Raw genomic sequence first — 21150 nt, forward strand, 5'->3', positions numbered from 1 at the left:
GGCTTCCCTGTATGTCTGAGGTTTCAGTGGCGCACAGAGGTATGTTCTGCACACAGGGAAGCACAGCTGTGGTTTCCTTACCAAGTCTATTGTCGAGCTGTAGCTTTCCTCTCCTGGGGCAATAAAACTTGAGGCTTAGTCTCAGATGTGGAGGACTGTGGGGACCTGTCCTAAGGGGTTAATTAAATGCACCAGTTTAATATTTGTGAAAATAGTGTGCCTGTTATTCCTTGACAGGAATATCTCAGCGTGGCCAAGGTCGCCGCTCACTCAGGTATACACAGATATCTGAAAAGCTTTGAGAAATGTACCCTGTGATAATTATAGCATTAATTTCAGAGAGCCATCTCACGTTCCTGAGAAGGAGCAGAGCCTGTTCTGGCAGATGTTGAGTATGAGCCCGTCTGTTAGGAGGAAACCCCTGAAGCTGTACTTCTGCCGAGAAGTTGGGGGTGTGATTGATGTGGTGAATAAGAAAGTCTTGTTCTGGGGGCTAAAATTGGATTCTGTGGTTGCCAAGAGCCTTGGCTTCAGTTGCTTGTATGGGGCTGATAGGGAAAAAGGACTATTGGAAAAAAAATTCCTAAATGCAACAGTTAACATTGCATACATCAGAATGGAAACAAAAACTGGGAGACCTGATAGCCTAGAGTGCCAAACCAAGAGAAGTGTCAAAGTCTCTTCTCCTCAGGTGTGAGATACTCCACAGCACCTAGGATGCAGAAAGGCACAGTTAGGAGTTTACTTGCTTCCTAGGAATGCAACTCTTGTGCTCCTACCAGCCCTCCCCTGTCAGCCCCACTTCCTCCTTTCCCTGCCCAAGACCTTGCCATCCATTTCCTTCATTGGCCAGTCTGGCCTCTTTTTACCCTGAAATCCTTAAACATTAACGGTCTGCCACACAACTGTGCAGTTATTTATATTTTGCCTTGTAATGGTCCTTATCTTGTTTGGAGTATTGTCCCTCCTTCCTATATTTACATCATTCACTCCTTGGGTAGATGCCCTTTGCTCATAACGGTTGGTCGAATCATCTCTCCCTCAAGCCTTCCTTCCCTTGAACTTCAGAGAGTAGGAAACTTCTCTCTGTTTTCCTTAGCTCACTTCCATCCTGGTAGACACCCAGACAGACTTTTCCACAGTAGCCAGGCCTCCTTACCTGTCTTCTTTGCCTCATCCACTGAGCTACTTTCACCTAGGGTGACTTCCTTCCTATGTGTGGGCTCCCGCCTGCCAGGCCTGTAAATCATGGGTGTTTGCTTTCTTCTGGGCATGCCCCAGAGTTGTAAGCAGGTTTTATCTCTTAATTCTGGAAATAACCCTGTGGGCTAAGTACACTTAACTCTGTGTTGTAGACAAGTGACGAGGCACCCGCAGTCTGAGTGACTTACCCAAGATCTCAGAGCTGGCAAGTGATTGGAGCTGAGACAGGAACCATGTCTTCTGACTTGAGAGCCTGTGCTCTTGACCAACCACTACCAAGCAAGTTAACATATGCTGGGGCCTAGGTGGGGCTGGATGCCAACTAATATTCTGACTGTGCAGAATAAACCTATCTGCCCCTGGACTATGTCTGCTGGGTACTTCTATCGTCATAATCACTTTCTTTGAGGCATTGAAATGACACATGATAATGGCCCCCATACCTGTGTCTTTTTGCACTGACTCTTTTTCTGAGTGTCAGACCTGTGTGTCCACTTGCCTCGGACATGTTTCCCCATGAGTATCTCCGGGACCACAAATTCAGGTGTTGAACACAAAACTGAGAAACCTTGGTAAGGTCAGTGGATTGTGTCAATGCCACTATCCTGGTTGTGATACTTTTTTTTTTTTTTTTAATTTTTTTTTTCAACATTTATTTATTTTTGGGACAGAGAGAGACAGAGCATGAACGGGGGAGGGGCAGAGAGAGGAGACACAGAATCGGAAACAGGCTCCAGGCTCCGAGCCATCAGCCCAGAGCCTGACGCGGGGCTCGAACTCACGGACCGCGAGATCGTGACCTGGCTGAAGTCGGACGCTTAACCGACTGCGCCACCCAGGCGCCCCCTGGTTGTGATACTTTAATGTAGTTTTGTAAGATGTTAGCTTTTGGGGAAGGTAGGTGAAAGGTATGTCGGATCTCTGTGCAGTATTTGTTACAACTGCACAGAGTTTAATTAAAACAGAAAGTTAATAAAAACAAACAGAATGAACTCAGCCCTTTCACCCCTCCCCCCTGCTCCCTGTCTCCACTCCACATCTCCGTCAGTGGCTCCAGGATCTGCTCAGCCACCCCACTGAGAAATCTGGAAGATGCCCTGCTCCTCTCTTTCCTTCTCTCCAGTATCAGGTTGGTTACCATGTCACCTGCCTCTTTTTCGTTCCCTCCTTGGTCACCTCCCCAATGCTCTTGATAGTCTCCTTACACTTTCTCTCCCCTACAACTATCTGAGGTCTTAATTTATATATCTGATCCTACCATTCTTTTGCTTAAAATCCTTCAGTGGCTTTTAATCATTTGTGATGAAAGACCAAATTCCTTAGGTCATCACTACCAGGGTCAGAGTCATCTGGGCTGCTGGTTATTAATGCAGAGTTCTGGACCCCACTCCAGACTTCTGAGGTTGAAATCTCTGGAGTCAGAGCTAAATCTGTGTGTTTAACCAGCGCCCTCTGGTGACCATTTCATGCACTAGCGTTTGAAGACCTCTGGCCTGGGTCACCTATCTGGTCTCAAAGGCGCTTTCTGTCCTTCTGCCTTTCTGTTTTCTGCATTGCCTAGGACATTGCACAGTGCTCTTTGTGTCTGTGGAACTCCTTTGTACTTACTGTCCCTCAAGGCTTGACTACAATGTCCACTTGCTTCCTCTCCTGGGTCACGTGACGTGTCAGAGCACTTAACCTCACTGCTGTCAAGATCTGTATCCCTATGTGAATTGCCCCAATTAGGGGCTGCTTTATCTTCAACCCCCTGTAGCCTCAGAGCCCAGGACAGTTTCTGGCCCATAGTAGGCACTTAATGTTCGCTGCTTATAATACCCATAATTTTTATTTTATTTTGAGTAGCCACCTTGATCTTTTAATTAACAGTACTTCATATTGTTGCTCAGTAAATAAAACCAGAGAGAAATAGCCAGTTAAAAAATAACATAGGAAAATTACTCATCCAGACAAAAACAGATACTGGCTATTTGCCATTAAACACCCGTGTTCTACAGGTAATTCTGTATTAGTGGAAAACTTTTTTAAAACATGAAAAAAATGTCATACTCTGTTATCACAGCCTTCCTACTGTCTCCCTCCACTGCCATTTACAACCCCCCCCCCCCGCCCTTTTCAGCTTTCCAGCCAGAGGGCCTGATTTCAGTGACTGACCATTCAGCAAAACACAGCATTCCAGCCATTGGGCTGACGCTGTCGGTCTCCGGGTGCACTGAGACAGCACTTTTCATCTGGACTATTCTTTATCCAGCCTGCCAATCAGCATGCTGATTTCCCCCTTTCATTTCCCAAGTGAATAGTGGCTGAATAGGGAATTTCAGGTTTTTCTGTGAATCATTTTATAGGATACAACTGATTAACTTTTTTAAGCCTTTTATTATGGAAATTTCACACATGTACAGATACAGAAGAATAAAGTCCCTATTACAGTTCACCCAGGTTTAACCATTGACCCACGGACACCCTTGTTTTTGCCCCTCTCCTCCCCACTGCCCACCCCCTCAAAGTCCTGTATCATCTTGCAGTGGATTACTTTTTACCAGTATGGGATAGTCTTTTACTTCATGCAATGCAGATGATTTCTTACTGATAGTAACGTATTTCAAGAAGACATTTAATAAAATTATATAGCAGCTATATTGAGATATTAACAAACTTTGCAGTTCATGTAAAGTATACTTTAGTGGTTTCAAACCTCATGTTGGGTGTAGAGATGACTTAAAAATCTTAAAATTTTTTTTGAGTATATTTGGTATCCAGTGTTACATTAGATTCAGGTATACGACGTAGAGATTCAACATTTCTATATGTTATGCTGTGCTTACAAGTGTAGCTACCATCCATCACCATAAAATGCCGTGATAATACCACCGACTATAATACCTATACTGCACCTTTTATTCCCATGACTCATTCATTCCATAGTTGGAAGACTGTGTCTTCTACTCCCCTTCTCCCATTTTGCACATCCCCCGACCCTTGTCCCCTTTGGCAACCATTAGTTTGTTCTCTGTATGTATAGATCTGATTTTGCTTTTTGTTTGTTCATTCATTTGTTATTTTAGATTCTACAAACGTGTGAAATCCTAGGATGTTCGTCTCAGTCTTACTTCACTTAGCATAATACCCTCTAAGTCCATCCATGTTGCAGATGGCAAGATCTCATCCTTTTTTACAGCTGCGTAATATCCCATTTGTGTGTGTGTGTGTGTACACACACACAGCACATGTTTATCCATTCATCTGTTGATGGACACATGGTTGCTTCCATAATTTGTCTATTATGAATAATATTTCAGTAAGCATAGAGGTGCATATCTTTTTGAATTACTGTTTTTGTATTCTTTGGGTAAATACCCAGTAGTAGAATTATGGATCATATGGTAATAATTCTGTTTTTAATTTTTTGAGGAATGTCCAACAGGGCACATCTTTGCCAATACTTCTTTGTTGGGCTTTTGATTCTTGCCATTCTGACAGATGTGAGGTGGTGTCTCATTGTGGTTTTGATTTGCATTTCCCTGATGATCAGTGATGAGCGTCTTTTCATGTGTCTGTTGGCCTTCTGTATGTCTTCTTTGGAAAAATGTCTATTTAGATTCTCTGCCCATTTTAAAATCAGATTGTTATTTCGATGGTGTTGAAGTTCTCTACATCTTTTGCATGTGAACCACTTTATTAGGTATGTCAGTTGCAGATCTCTTCCCCTATTCAGTAGGTTGTCTTTTTGTTTTGGTGATGGTTTCCTTGTTGCATACAAGTTTTTGGTGAAGTCCGAGTAGTTTAATTTTCTTGCTTTTGTTTCCCTTGCCTGAAGAGACCTATCTAGAAAAATGTTGCTACAGCTGATGTCAAAGAGATTATTACCTATGTTCTCTTCTAAGAGTTTTATGTCTCACATTTAGGTCATTAATCCCTTTTGAGTTGATTTCTGTGTGTAGTATTACAAAGTGGTCCAGCTTTATTCTTTAACACGCAGCTGTCCAGTTTTACCAGAACCATTTATTGAAGTGATTTCTTTCCTCATTGCATATTCTTGCCATGGCCACATTTTAGGACATTTTTGTTGCCCTTGAAAGAAATCATGTACTCTTTAGCCATCACTTCTCATTTGCCCTCCCTCCCCATCTACACTAGGCAATCTAATTAGCCCCTCTAGATTGGCCTATTCTTAACATTTCATATAAATGGAATCCTACAATATGTGGTCCTTTGAAACTGCCTACTTCCAGTTAGCATAATGTTTTCAAGGTTCATCCATGTTGTAGTATGTGTCAGTAGTTCATTTCATGCCTTCTCAGGGCTGAATGGTATTTGTATGCATATAACACATTTATCCATTCACCAGTTAATGGACATTTGGGTGGCTTTCACTTTTTGGTTATTGTGAATCATGCCACTACAAACATTTCTTGATGAATCTTGGTGTGGACGTGTACTTTCATTTCTTCTGGGAATATAGTTGTGGAATTGATGGGTTTTATGGCAACTCCTCTTTTAACTTTTTGAGGAAATGCCAAACTGTTTTGCATTTTACATGCCTACCAGCAAGGCATGAGGATTCTAAATTGTACACATCCTCACCACCACTTGATGTTATGTGTCTTTTTATCACTGCCCCAGTGGTATATCATTGTGGTTTTGAATAACATTTTCCTGGTAGCTAATGATGTTGAGCATCTTTTCATCTGCTTATTGGCCATTTGTTTATCTTCTTGGAGAATGTCTATTCAGATCATTTGCCAATTAAAAAAAAATGGGTTATTTATCTTGTTATCATCAAGTTGTTATAGTTCATTATAGGCTCTGGATCCAGGTCTCTTATCAGATAGGTGACTTGCAAATATTTTTCTACCAATTTGTAGGTTGTCTTTTCACTTGATTGATGGTATCCTTTGATCAAGAAAGCCTTTTAACAATAGAAAATATGAGAAAAACTGGTAGAAAATCTTTCAGTCATTCTTACTGAGTATTTAGAAGTGGAATGTGTTGTGTCTTACATGTATGAAGTTTTTTTTTTTTTCCTCAATCAATATGCACCAAAGTCAGGCTGATTAAACCCTCAACATCCTACAGTTTTGAGAAGCAGGCTGTTCCCTTTGTGGAGAAGCAAGGACTTTTGTTTTAGTGGTGTAGCCATAGGAAGAATTTTCTAGGATATGAGTTTCTCCTTCAAGGAAACTGTCATCTTTGACTTAAGTTTTAGATCAAGTGGATCACCTTAAAAATGTGCACCTTAGTCTCTGGGACTGGTTGAAGTTTTAAATAATCTCTGTTGGATTTATTTTCCAGAGTGAGTTCCGCCTGGCTTTGATATCAGAGGAAAGAATTTGGCCAGGAAAATGAGCCTCACAAAATTAAAGGACGCACATATGTATTTACCGGAAGTTTATTAAAGAGAAAGAAACTTCAGTATTTGGTTGGGCCTTTTGCAGTACATTGACTAGCAGGTGCTTCTAGATGTGTTGGGTGTAACAAAGACACAGCATACTAGACAGGGAATTTGACATTTCCTAAATGGTGTTGAAAGGTAGGTATGCAGTGATGAGTTTAAACTAAAAAGCAGAGGGGCATCTGGGTGGCTCAGTCAGTTGAGCATCTGACTTTTGATTTCAGCTCAGGTCATGATCCCAGGGTTGTGGGATTGAGCCCTGCATTGGGCTCTGTGTTTAGCATAGAGTCTGTTTAAGATTCTCTCTGTTCCTCTGCCCCTCTCCCCCTGCTTGAATGTTCTCTCTCTAAAGAAAAGAACAAACAAACAACAACAACAACAACAAAAAACAAAAACAAAGAAAAAACCTTAAAAAGCAAAGATGTTTGTAGGAAGATTTGGGAGGCAGAATAATTGGGGAGTGACTTAATTTAGTAGTTACTTTGGGCAGCACCTTATAGTGTATTGATTCACATTAGTACTCTGATGTTGACTATATAAGACATAGTTTTATGGAGATGAAAGAGATAGAGGATGAAAGAACAGAAATTCTGATCTATCAGAGAACAGAGAGAGCCCCGTTACATGGTGGCTTGGTGTCCAGAGACTAGAGAAGGCTTCATATTCAATGTCACGTTTGAATTGGGTCCAGAAAAATTATCACAAGTGAACACAGGTGAGTAAAGGAGGTATTGTAGGTAAAGAGCATCATGGGTATGACAGTCAGAAAGCAACTTCAGGTACTTACTGATAGGTAGCAATTGAAATGATTTTAAGTTCCAGGTAAGGAGTTTGGCCTTAATTCATTAAGGATTGCTGATCCATTGAAGGTTTTGGAACCATGAAACTCATTGTTTGATTTTATAAATCCTTATCCAGAGCATTATGTTAGGCTTGGCAGCTCAGCTGTGGCAGTGGCAGGGTCTAACATCAGTGACAACAGGTGCTATCCTCTGACAGTCAAGATCTAACCCTTAGTCTCCTTTCAGGAAGCTTTTCATCCCAATAATAGTGATGATAGCTACAACATATTGATCTATTTCTGCATTGTATGCACCATGCTAAGTAACTCATCCTTACGGTAACTCTCGTGTGTGTGTGTGTGTGTGTGTGTGTGTGTGTGTGTGTGTGTGTGTGTGTGTGTGTGTGTTATTGATTCCTATTGCAGAGGAGGAAATCGAGACTTAGCAGGAGTTAGATACCTTGTTTCACATCACACAGGCAAGTAGCAGAATTAGAATTTGGACCCAAGGCCATCCTGTTCCAAAGTTCATTTTAGCAAAACCACTAAACGCAGCCCTCTATTGCTTCTCAACTAATGTTTTGCTGCCAGGATACCTTCCCCTTGAGCCTTGCTGCATTTGGCATGCTTTGTGTTTGCCCCCAGGGTAGATTCCTCCTCTGTCAGGCTCCCAGTTTTCTTATTAATACTGCAGGTATTCCAGGCCAAGGAGGATCATCTTTAACGGAACTTGGCGCATGTCTGTTATGACCTTTATGTGTTTGTCGATTTACATGTTTTCATGTACTACAGTGGGGCATCTCACACCTGTTGGTGTACTTCTGGCTTAGCTGTGTGACCTTGCATAAGCCTGCTGTGCCGGATCTATAAAATGCTAGGGTGAGCTGTATGACCTCCGAAACCCCTTCTGTCTTGGGGATTAGGCATTAACAAAGAGGCAATAAGTGGCTGTGGGATTCATGGAGGCTCCGGGGAGTGTTGTCAAAGGGACCAGTCATTCTTTTCAGTCTTGATTCCTGGTGCCACTCACTCTCAATGTGAATTATGTGGACACACTTTCTAATAATCCGGCTTCACGGACCTGGAGTTCTGCTTGACATCAGTGAACTGCAAATGTGGCCGTATCCTTGGAGCTGCTTGAATTTAGAGCTGCTTGCTCCACGTTCAGAGTGGTCTCCTTGTTCACTTTCTGCGCCTTTTGCACCTTTGAACACTGTACATCCTACCCCCACCCCCACCCCCACCCCCCGCCCATCTTCCCTGTGACTTTTATCCATTCCTATTTTCTTTTTATCACCTGATAAAAAACACCTCCTTCCTCCAGCCAGTTACGTCTAGATCTGGCAGGAGGAACCGAAGGCACTGGAATTTGGTCGAAGTTCCCCCTGGGACTGAATTCACACCCAGGGCTGAGAACCACTGCCTGCCTTGCCACTGCGGCCCCCACCCCCCAGCCCTGCTCGGTTTTCATTATTTGTCCTAACTAAGCATGAGGGATGTCAGTGGATCCTAATAATTTCATGGTGTTGGAAGACTGGGGGCCATTTGTTATTTTCTGTTTTCAGCTTTTAATAAACATTTTGTGTGCATCCTAATTTTTATACTAATCCTCTGTAGACTCTTATGTCCCAGACCTCTGAATCTATCTGATTGATGTGATAACTTACTGCCAGTTAAATATAGTTAGTGTTAAAAAACACTACTCAAGAGACCTACATTTGCATACCATTTGAATCCCACAAGGAGTTCAGATTGTGGAATGTCCTATTCAGCATAATTTTTAAAAGAAATGCATGTTTATATAAACATTCCAGCATCGGGACGCCTGGGTGGCTCAGTTGGTTAAGGTTAAGCATCTAACTTCAGCTTGGGTCATGATCTCACAGTTCATGAGTTTGAGCTCTGTGTCAGGCTCTGTGCTGACAGCTCAGAGCCTGGAGCCTGCTTTAGATTCTGTGTCTCCCTCTCTCTCTGCCCCTCCCCCTCTCATGCTCTGTCTCTTCAAAAATAAACAAACATTAAAGATTTATTTTAATAAAAATAAAATAAAAAAAATCCCAGCACATATAAAGGAAAAATGACTGAAAAGATATATATTAGAATATTTGATTATGAGTGATGGGATTACAGATGTTTTTTTTTCATCTCTGCATTACACATTTTTCTGTAGTGAACACATATTTCTTATGTATTTAACAATCTTGAAAAGAAAATATACCCTGGACGAAGTAGGTGGTGTGTGAATATGTGTGTTATTTTTAGCTCTTGAGGCTAAAATATTCTGTGGGGGTATTGAGGATGGTACCATGCTGAGAGAGTTAATAGCAAGGCTTGGCACACAAAAGCTAGGATTTGGATCCCTGTTATTTTTGTTTTTGCTTATTATAGCCAAGCTAAACTTATCTCATCTGATGGTGGGCATTTTGTTTTGTCAAACGAGTGTCATGAGACTATTAGTTCATAATGGGGGCATCAGATGATGATGCTGATAATGTATTGTTATGTCTTTAATGCTGATAGATGAATATTAGTATGTTATTGGTGGTGCTTTCTAAAATGCTGTTACACTAGGGACAGAATGTTGACCTAGTAGCTGTTCATCTTTTTGCATTGGCTTAATTACTACAGTTTAACACGTGCATCTGAAAATTTTAAATAAGACACAATGAGAATAAGTTGTTTAGACCAAAACTTAACAGTAGTTCTCTCTGGACTATTGTCAAGTACTTTTAACAGTACTTAAAAAATAAAAACAAAGCCCTCAGTCCCCAACAGATGTTTAGTTTCTGCTCCTACTTTTGTCAAGATAGGTTCCTTTAAAAATAAGGCGGGAGAGCCAATTGCCTGGATAATGGGAAAACAGCATTGTGTGGTAACGTTTCAGTAGGGTGGTTTCTTCTGAAATGCTGTTTCACTAATCCTTGGGGAAATTTGGCTGTGAGCATGCAATTATTACATTTTTATCCACAGAATGGGCTAAAGTTGGCATCACATCCCTCACGGTTGCCAGAGGCAACACACTGATTTAATTTGTGCCCCTCTGGCAGACATTTTTGAATAATTTGTGGGTTTTTTTGTTTGTTTTTTGTTTTTTGTTTTTTTTTGTAATGGTACTTTTCCTATTTCCTTTCTGTACTCCTACCTTTTGTTGCTCACTACTCTTTCTGATTGAGTTCTGAGGCATCCTGTGTTGGTTGTGGAGCGGAGACTAATTGAAGGTCCAGATGGCTGTCCAAGAGGCAGCCGCGCTTGTGTTTCTGGCAGGTGCGGGGAGGGGGAGAGTGCAGGTCGGAATGCTGTGAAGGGCCAGCCCACGGCGAATGCCACTCCTCTTACAGACTGATGAAAACAAAACAGATCTTAATTAGGCAAGTTAGAAATCCAACTTGGAGCCTGAAAAATCTACCTTAAGACTTGCATTTGAAGGGTTTTGAATTCTTCGGTAGAATTGAAATTTCTTGAAGTACTCACCTCCACAGTTCTATTTCCTGCTTGTGGCTTTTTGTATGCAAAAAAATATTTTATGCTCCCGGAGCATCACTAAATGCACATAACTCAAGTGTGGGCAACTCTTCTCCTAGCTTCGGGGTCACAGAGGCGCAAGGGGAGAGCCGTCCTTTCCACCCAAGAGCTGGCCAACATTCCTACTAGGTCTGGCCACGTTGCACTACTTAAAGGCTCTGGGGTGGTTGTACTTCTTCGCACAGTGCTTGCTGTGTCAAAACCACTTTTTTGTAATAGATGTTTGTTTTATATGTACACCCTTAAGATTGTCAGAAAGGGGGAGAAAACATTAATTATTCTATCCATCTTGTCTGGAAATTAAAACAAGTTTTTTTTTTTTTTTTTTTTTAAATGCAGAGTGGACACAAATATCTACCAGATATCTTCGAGAGCAGCTGGCCAAGATTTCTGACTTTTACCACATGGCTTCCAGCACAAGTGATGGTCCTGTCCCAGTGCCACCAGATGTGGAGCAAGCCATGAAGCAATGGGAATACAACGAAAAGTTGGCATTTCACATGTTCCAGGTAACCTTCCCAAGAACCTCAAGGCTGTCTAGCTTGCTTTTAAGAAGAGAGCAAATACTTTATAGTTTAGTTTTTTAGGAGTCAAGTGATATCTTTATATGAACCAATATGTTGAAAGAAAACAGTCTGACATTTCTCACCTTGAGTTGTATTGAAGGTAACACCTTTGCCCTGACATGACAGCTTCTATTGGATATATTGATCTCCAGCTTTCAATGGTCTTAGCCCTTTTAATGCTGTTAATTACTTTGCCTTTGCTGTATTAAATATAATCCCTGTAAACCTTTTCTTTTGCAAAAATTAGATACATTCAGAAAATATTTGCGTGGGTATTTCCTGTCTCATAGATCTCCATTAGGGCTTAGTTTCTCCATAAGAGGGTCATGTTAATTTGGCTCAGCAGCAGTTTAAAATGTAGTTGGGAGGATGAATAAGGCCATTGAGGAATGACTGAATCCTCCTCTCCGAGAAGCTGATGTAAATCATATTGACCAGAAGAGGGCACTTGTGCTGTTTTTTGCTTCAGTCTTTATTCCTACTGAGGAAGAGGGAGAAGTGTATTCAGCTGAAGTTTTATGACTAGCAGAGACTTGACTACCTGTTATCTTGACCAAAGAGGAAAGGGGTAAAAAGGATATGTAGTTTCTAAATTTTCCTTTCAGAGCTTTATAATTTCCAGACTATAAGAGAATTTTCCTAAGAGCTCAAAGTGGGAAAAAGCCTGGTCCTTTTGGCAAGTAGCATTGTTAGTTTTAAGGCAGTTGAAACAACTCTTACAAATGCAAGTTCCATTTAGCAGAGGACTCCGTTGGTGCCTGCTCTGAGTTTTTAACGACTTTGGGTGGAGGATTTAGTCTGCATCTTCGAAAAAGTTTGTCAACATGCTTAATGTTTTTGGAAGGATTACTTTGTGTATTGGGAACATTGAAATCAATATCTCCTTTATAGGAAGCAGGTCCTAAATGGATGAATTTAATTGGGTCACTAATGTTTGAATTTAAAAGTTTAGTATATTTTAATTTGCCATATTCTGAAATGTGAAACTGACTTAGTACATACACCTGCAGATACATGTGCAGAAATAAGGGTGTGGGTATGTACACAGAGGCATCTTGAGGATGGATGTGTAGCCATTGAAAGTCATATTAATGAAGACTCTTTTTTGAACCTCGCACTTGCCATCTCGTATATGTTAAGTACAAAATTCCATTTATTCATTTCTTTATCAACTTCAAATTCACTGGTCTTAAAATTTTTAATTGTAGGGGCGCCTGGGTGGCGCAGTCGGTTAAGCGTCCGACTTCAGCCAGGTCACGATCTCGCGGTCCGTGAGTTCGAGCCCCGCGTCAGGCTCTGGGCTGATGGCTCAGAGCCTGGAGCCTGTTTCCGATTCTGTGTCTCCCTCTCTCTCTGCCCCTCCCCCATTCATGCTCTGTCTCTCTCTGTCCCAAAAATAAATAAATGTTGAAAAAAAAAAATTTAAAAAAATAAAAAAAAAATTTTTTTAATTGTACTTTTTGTGACTAACCATTTAATTCTTGGATTTAAGGCATTTTAAAAATTAGAAATTAGCAACCAGTAGATATCTTGATGTCATGCCAGTGTCACTGTTATCTTTTAAATACTGAAGCTATGATTTGTCAGTATATTTTCACACAAATCGCTGATAACCATGATAGTGGACCACTGGTGATAAATAGGTAAGAAAAAGTTGCTAGGAGTAGAGTAGGCATTCATATTAACTACTAAGGTGGTTATCAGAATGACCTTAAAGATACAAGTGTCTTTCCCAGAAAGCGTATCTTTTTGTTTCTATTTTGAAGATTCTTTCATGATGTAGGTCATAATACAAAACTGTAACATGATATTAAATACATACACACATAGAATATCATAGAAGAATAGTTGGTTTATATGTACGTATGTGTGTGTGTTTATATGAAAGTAGTAAATGAAAATGTTAACGGTGCAAGAGGGGCTAGACCACCTCTGGAACATTTTGGAAATCTGAGGTGTGTTGTTATTTTTAGTGTAGTTATGTTGGAACATTTATACATTATTTTATTATAATTTTTTTCATTTGTTAATAGTTAATTAGGCCATTAATTTGATTTTTTAAGGTTATATTTCATGCATAGGTTATAGTATCTGAAATTCATTTTAGGATAGAGGCAGGGGTTATTGGGAGGGCATTAGACCTAATGGGATTTTCAAATGCTTGCTGAGATGATAGTGTGATGGGGGCTTTTGTTCTGTATAATTATCACCACTGGACAGGTTTCCTCCTGTGACATAAGTTCATACTCCCTGGAAATCTGGACACATGCTTGACATGTCCTCAGAGTCTGAAAGCTTCTGAATTTCCTTTCTCATAGGAATTAATTGTTTTCTATTTATTTATTTATTTATTTATTTATTTATTTATTTATTTATTTTTTATTTTATTTTTTTTAAAAAACTACTTTGGGGATTGATTTTTATTTATTTATTTTTTTTAATTTTTTTTTTCAACGTTTTTTATTTATTTTTGGGACAGAGAGAGACAGAGCATGACCAGGGGAGGGGCAAAGAGAGAGGGAGACACAGAATCGGAAACAGGCTCCAGGCTCCGAGCCATCAGCCCAGAGCCCGACGCGGGGCTCGAACTCACGGACCGCGAGATCGTGACCTGGCTGAAGTCGGACGCTTAACCGACTGCGCCACCCAGGCGCCCCTAATTGTTTTCAATTTAGAATGAAGCAGATTACCAAGAAAAAAAGAAAACCAAAAAACCCACCCCAAACCGATTATACAGAATCACACTGGCACTTTGTTTCGTTTAGAATTTGGGGTGTGGTCAAGGAGACCATACAACACAAATAACAGTAGTAAAATTACACTTCAGCAAAAGAGTTACAGTGCTCCTTTTTGAATGTGAATTGGTCTTGCTTTAACGTCATCAGTGTGACTTTCTCTTTCATTGAAGGAAGGAATGCTAGAAAAACATGAATATTTGACATGGATCTTGGATGTGTTAGAGAAGATCAGACCGATGGATGATGACCTTCTTAAACTCTTGTTACCACTCATGCTGCAGGTATAGTACATGTGACCACGAGCCAGCTGATTATATGGGCAAGAAAGGAGTCTGATTAGGATGATTAAGTATGTAGAGGTGGAAGAGGAAGAACATTATCTTTGGGATAGAAGGGAAAAATGGCTTGATGCTACTCCACATGTATCAGCCACGTTCATAGTTTTTAACCACGTGTCCTTCTAAAGTATTCTCACCTACGCTAATGCCGCCCGTCGGTGAGCTAAGCAGACAGCTCTTTACATACTATCTCCCCATTAGCACAGATGTCTGTGAAAACAAAACAAAATCATCTCTTTTTAAGCATTAGAGGATCTTTTATATTCATTTGACATTCTTTGAGCCACTGGGGGTGGGAACTTCCTGTTTTAATGATTGCTTTAAGATCTGTTAAAAATTTAGGTTATTTGGTTATGATTTACTTAGAAAACATAAAGTTTTCCTGGAAAGTTAATACATGCATTTGGTCATTTAAGCAATATGAAAGAGTATCTAGTGAAAAGTAATTCTCTTCCTCTCCCTCGTACCCTCCTGGAGACTGCACTGTGCGGGTGTCCTGTGTATCCTCCCTGTGATGGTCTGTGCCCATGCTGTCCATTAGAGTAGCCACTAGCCCCAGGTAGCTTTCGAGCCCTCGAGCTACGACAAGTGCAATTTGATATGTGCTCTTAGTGTAAACGCACACCAGATTTCACATTTAGTTCAGAAAAGAGTGTATAATGTCTCATGAAATCTTTTTGTGTTGATTCCCTGTTGAAATGATAGTGTTTTGGGTATGATAGGCTAAATAAAATACGTTACTTATTTAATTTTGCCTGTTATTTATTTATTAAAAAAATTTTTTTTAACATTTATTCATATTTTGAGAGACAGAGTGTGAGTGGGGGAGGGGCAGAGAGAGAGGGAGACAGAATCAGAAGAAGGCTGCAGGCTCTGAACTGACAGCATAGAGCTTGATGTGGGGCTCGAGCTCACAGACTGTGAGATCATGACCTGAGCTGAAGTTGGAAACTCAACCGACTGAGCCACCCAGGTGCCACTTGCCTGTTATTTTTTTAATGGAAAACTTAAAATTACATATATGGCTTGTGTTGTTTCTATTGGACAGCACTGGTTTCTACAGTACTTGTGAAGTCCCCCCCCCGCCCCCCGCTTTCTCTTAATGAAAAAAGTCTTTGTTAAAATAGTTGTTTCACCGAGTAGTATCAGACGTGACTGAAGCCCGTTGTCCTTGTGCTTCTCAGTATTCGGACGAGTTTGTTCAGTCGGCTTACCTGTCTCGTCGTCTTGCCTACTTTTGTGCCCGGCGTCTTGCCTTGCTGCTGAGCGATAGCCCCAGCCTTCTTGCTGCCCACTCGCCCCACATGATGATAGGACCAAACAACTCAAGCATCGGGGCCCCCAGCCCTGGCCCCCCTGGCCCCGTCATGAGTCCCGTGCAGCTGGCCTTCTCAGACTTCCTCTCCTGTGCACAGCATGGCCCCCTGGTTTATGGACTTAGTTGTATGTTGCAGGTAAGTCCCTGGCCCTTGCTGTTTTATGTTAAAATTCAGCGTAGGAGATAATCGAGTTAAGAATTGCCCCTTCAACTTTCACGTCACATTCCAGTTTTTTCCTCATCCAAATAATTTGCAGATTGAAGTTTCATGTTTTTATTTTTCTATGTTGGATCAAGCTGAGTGAAGATTTGTTGCTTCTGTGTAGAAGAAAGTTCTTGTAGTTACCTTTTATTATACCATGCAGCACTCTCAATGATAAAATCCTTGAGGGAACCCACAGAATAAGTCTGCTATATTACTTTGCTTTTGGAAAGACAGTTTCTCAGTGCAGCATTTTATAGCTTCCTCAGTCTACATCCTAAGTTGGTTGCCATCCTCTCTATTTCTTGTAAATCCAGGTAATTTGTCAGGCTCTGTTGTTCGGCCAAGTATCACTGCTTGTGTGGTCCTTGAACATCCAGTTGCTTGCAGGCCACTGGGCCGATGCTGTCAGGAATGAGATACAGCCCCGTCCTAGAGGAGCTCGCAAGTTAGTGTTCAGGTTCCATTTCTGGGGCTCTTAAGGTGTCCCGCTCTTTACTAAGAGGCTTTGGCCTGGCCTTAAAGACATGTTCTCCACTCAGGTAGAGCTTATGGTCTTGTGGGGAAGACAGGCTTGTCAATGGACAGTTTCCATATACTATGGCAAAGGCCAATGGAAGGATGCGCAGGGGACTAAGGGAGTTGAGAAGCGGAACTTGTAGTTCAACCCAGAATTCAGAGAGGCTTTCTGAAGGAAGCAGTTCTGACTACTGCATATTATAAGAGTTTTTTGTTTTTTTTTTTTTTTTTTTAAAAAAAAGGTGCTAAGAGTATTCTTGGCAGAGGGAGCAGCATGAGAAAAGGGCCAGAGGGTTGATCAGTCATCTTGTGTGCAGGTTGGTATTAATGGAACATCAAGTGTAAAGCCTGTTGGGGTGTGGGCATATAAGACCCCCTAGGTGCCTTATGATTGGAATGAGACTGGAGGGTTTTAGGCAGGAAGGTGCCATGGTCAGTTGTGCCGTTGATTTAGATTGTTGTGGCCACAATAGAGGGAGGATTTGTGGGACTAGCAAGGGAGGGGAAAGAGAGGGAGAGACAAGGCCAAAAAAGTCAGTTTGGGAGAGTCTAGGTAAGTTCACTTTTGGACAGTTTTGGATTATTTGTCCTTTAGCATCTCTAAATAATTTTGTTCCAGAAGTTTTTACATGTCTCATTTTGAAGTTGATGCCAGACATCCAGCCAGATGTGTGGATTTGAATCCCTCAGGGACACTTGGCTGACCCAAACCCCAAGAGGGGGTGAGATTACCTGAAGAGTTAGCAGTGAGTGGTGACCTGTGGCCTGAGTGGTGAAGAGGCGGCTGAAGGGCAGTCCACGGAGGGGGCTGTGAAAGTGTGGCCAGACTGGACAGAAAAGGAAGGGGAGAGACTATTGTTATAGAGAGACAAGGACAACGAGAATAGGAATGCTATTGTTAGGATTCTGTTATAATCTTACTAGCATTTATTGTGTTCTAAGCATCGCTCTAAATTGTAATGTGTATTAAGTCACTTCTCAGAACATCCTATGAGATTGGAACCAATATTACTGCTGTAACATGAATGATGAAATGGGGGCATAGGTCACACAGCAAGTAAGTGGCAAAGCTGGAATTCACACCCAGGCAGTCTGGATCCAGGGTCCACACTCTTACCCACCATGCTGAGCTGCTTCTCTAGCTACTGCAGGAAGTTTCCAAAAGGAGATGGTAGTGGGCAGTGCCCCCATATTGGGGAAGTCTGGTAAGAAGATGGCTGGATTGTCTTTGATAAGACGGTGGTCAGTTGAGAAGCCATTGTAAGGCGGGTTGAGGAGTGATGAAAATGAGGAGAAATAATGCTACCTGTTCTTTTGAGAGACCTGTCTGTGGAAGGAAAGGAGAGAGATTGCTGCTAAGTGAGTGGAGATTTTTTAAAAGGTTTTGTTTTTTTGATGGTCAGATTTGAACATATTTCTTTTTTTTTTTTTTAATTTTTTTAATGTTTGTTTATTTTTGACAGAGAAAGACAGCATGAGTGGGGGAGGGGCAGAGAGAGAGAGAGGGAAACACAGAATCTGAAACAGGCTCCAGGGTCTGAGCTGTCAGTACAGACGCGGGACTTCAAACTCACGGACCACGAGATCATGACCTGAGCCGAAGTCGGACGCTCAACGGACTGAGCCACCCAGGCGCCCCAGATTTGAACATATTTCTCAGCTGAGATTAAACTAGTAGAGAGTGCAAACAGGAGAAGAGGGGTGTGTGATAGATCAGTGCCCTGGGTATTGGTGATTTTAAGAACACTGGGAAGAACTCCATGATGGACAGGAGATGAGAACCCCGACCTCCTCACACACAGGAGGAAGGAGACGGGTATGTGGACCAGTGGAGACAGATGCAGTAGTGGGGCTCAGGGATTTGACGTTCTTCATATCTGCCACCTGGTTTCCACAGAGATGTCTCCTAGACTTCAGAATCTAGTTTTTGTGATACTCAGTTTTGCATTTTAGAAGAAACATTGCATCCCTTCTCTAACAAGCTCACAGTTGTTGAGTGGCACAACATGATAGTTAAGACTTTTTTTTTTATGTAATGTTTATTTTTTATTTTTGAGAGAGAGAGAGAGAGAGAGAGAGAGAGAGAGAGTAAGTGGGGGAGAGGCAGAGTGAGACGGAGACACAGAATCTGAAGCAGGCTCCAGGCTCTAAACTGTCAGCATAGAGCCCAATGCTGGGCTGAAACTCAACGAGTCGTGAGATCATGACCTGAGCCGAAGTTGGGCGCTTAACCGACTGAGCCACCCAGGTGCCCGAAACCTGTTTTTTAGAATACTCGCAGACCTGATTTCAGCCTCTGCTCTTCCAGTTTCTAATGTAACCTTTAGGCTCTGTTTCCTGTGTGTGAGGGGGATGGTGACAGTTCCTACTTGGTGACCACACATGGTTAGGGTTGTGATGATGCAGTGTTCAGTATGGAGCAAGGACTTATTTAAACTGGAGCCATAATATCAACTCTATGTTTAGAAGGCAGAACGATAGCATAGAGGTTCTAGACACGTGTGCTGAAATCAACTTGGCTGGTTATTACTCTCCTCTATGGCTCCTATTCCTCTGTGGTACAGTGGGGGGAATAGCATTACCTACCTCATGGGATCGTTGTGGCTTGTGAGTGAGGGGTCATAGAAGGTGCTTCATGCAAGCTGGTTGAAGAAAAAATGTCTGCAAGGGTGTAACGTAGAGGTAGGCAAGCTGTAATCTGTAGGCCAATGCCAGCCAACGAGCTAAGAATATATTTTATATTTCCAATGAGTTATTAAAACAAAAAGAATATGTGACAAATTATAGGTGACCTGCAAAGCTTAAAGCATTTACTCTCTGGCTTTTTATAGAAAATGTGCCACCCACTGGTCTAGGGTTACTGTCTGTCTAGCATTTATGAAGCTATTTACTGCATTATCTCAGAGATTATTTCATAGATTAAAACAAATTCCTTTTTAGATTTTATAACTTTAGAAATTACACATTCTAATTCCATCTCTCCTTTTTCTAATTGCATGAAAAAAATTGTTTTAAGTGACAATTTTTAAGTGATAATTACTGTGTTTTTATTAAGTTTCCTAGGTTCTCTGTGCTGGAATGTTAGCTTATGAATTATAATATTCCTTAATTTCTCAGCTGTACCACCTCCATTTCAAATTAATAATTCTATTTTAGTTTTGTCTTAAGACTTGAAAAGTTGAGAATGGGTACTTGTAGGAAACTATAATATAGTTATGATGAGGCCTCGTTTTTATTGTTAAGCTGTTATACTTGTTCCTCTTAAATATCTGGATTTTCCTGCTTCATTTCCAGACTGTCACTCTCTGTTGCCCAAGTGCCTTGGTGTGGAATTATTCCACAAACGACAATAAGAGCGCGAACCCAGGCTCGCCCCTGGATCTGCTGCAGGTGGCCCCCTCCAGTCTCCCCATGCCGGGTGGGAACACAGCTTTCAATCAGCAGGTAGACTCTCTGTTACGGTGGTTGGATGGGTGTTTTCGTTGAGAGGCATCACGACACAGCGAGCCGCATGGGTGTTAGCCTCTCAGATGCTTGGATGCTTGCCCTTCCCAGCCCTGCTCCCCATCTCTCTGAGGGATGTGGGGGGAAGTAGTTAGCCTCTCTGGACCGCAGAAGTTCATCACATTGCTCCCTTCCTCCTTTAGCTCTTGCTGGGCAGCTCTTGCAAAGCGTCCTGCCACCCAGACGGTAATTGTGATGGTGGCTCTCATACATGACACAATTCCCGTAGATGGCAGTCTGTGATATTTAGTAACTGTTTTTATTAGTGACGGGTTATTTGGTTCAGAGACTTATGAAATTTAAACCGCAGGACTGTGACTAATGTTGAGAGTAAGATCCCTGTTTTTCACCAAGCAATGTTCTTAAATTCATAAAACATGCCTAGCTATTTTCATACATAGAAGAATGGATCAAAAATGATACTTGAGAGCTTTCACCTTTCCATAGAGGATATCCTAAAAAATTTTTACTTGTAAAGCAAGCATTTATTTTTTGTGAGTGTTTGTTATTGACAACTGGCATTGAATCACCCCTCGTAAATTTTAAAATGCGCTTCTTGGACAACAGGCTAAATTTGTTACGGTGCAGTCACGATTGTAGTTCCCTGTAGGATGCTCTGCTCATGTGGAAAAACCTGACGTGATTTAGACAGCCACTGTGGCTTTCCAGGCATAAGTTAATTAGAAGCCATTATCTTTCAGGTTCGGGCAAGGATTTATGAGGTAGAACAGCAGATAAAACAAAGAGGCCGTGCAGTGGAAGTTCGGTGGTCTTTTGACAAGTGCCAAGAGTCAACAGCAGGTACAGAACCCAAGAGAAGAAGGAGTACTTTTGAATGTGGGACTTGATACCCTGTTTCTGATTCTTATAACTCAGTCAGCGTATTGGATAAGGATGCTTTTTGACAGAGGCACCTAGTGACTTTTGAGGGCATTCCTCTTTCTGTGCCCTTTAGTTCCTCGCTGTCTGGAATGTCAGGTTTGGTTTTGTTGGCAATTCTCACATGCTGAGAATGACACTTTCTTGAAATTCCTTTTGCCCTACATAATGATGGCTTTGTACTATGC

General features: G+C 41.5%; 1 protein-coding gene across 1 annotated transcript in view; it reads left to right on the forward strand.

Annotated features, from left to right (window-relative positions):
• MED12L (mediator complex subunit 12L) overlaps window positions 1-21150 on the forward strand; it is a 340943-nt gene that overhangs the window by 57681 nt on the left and 262112 nt on the right. Inside the window, exons 8-12 of the mRNA XM_086674526.1 lie at window positions 11238-11407; window positions 14373-14483; window positions 15725-15994; window positions 19874-20023; window positions 20785-20884. Coding sequence (XP_086530652.1) covers window positions 11238-11407; window positions 14373-14483; window positions 15725-15994; window positions 19874-20023; window positions 20785-20884 — 801 coding nt within the window. The remainder of the gene's footprint in view (window positions 1-11237; window positions 11408-14372; window positions 14484-15724; window positions 15995-19873; window positions 20024-20784; window positions 20885-21150) is intronic.

Source organism: Puma concolor, chromosome C2, assembly GCF_028749965.1.
Source record: "Puma concolor isolate L17-30 chromosome C2, mPumCon1.1.hap2, whole genome shotgun sequence".
NCBI classification, from domain to species: domain Eukaryota; kingdom Metazoa; phylum Chordata; class Mammalia; order Carnivora; family Felidae; genus Puma; species Puma concolor.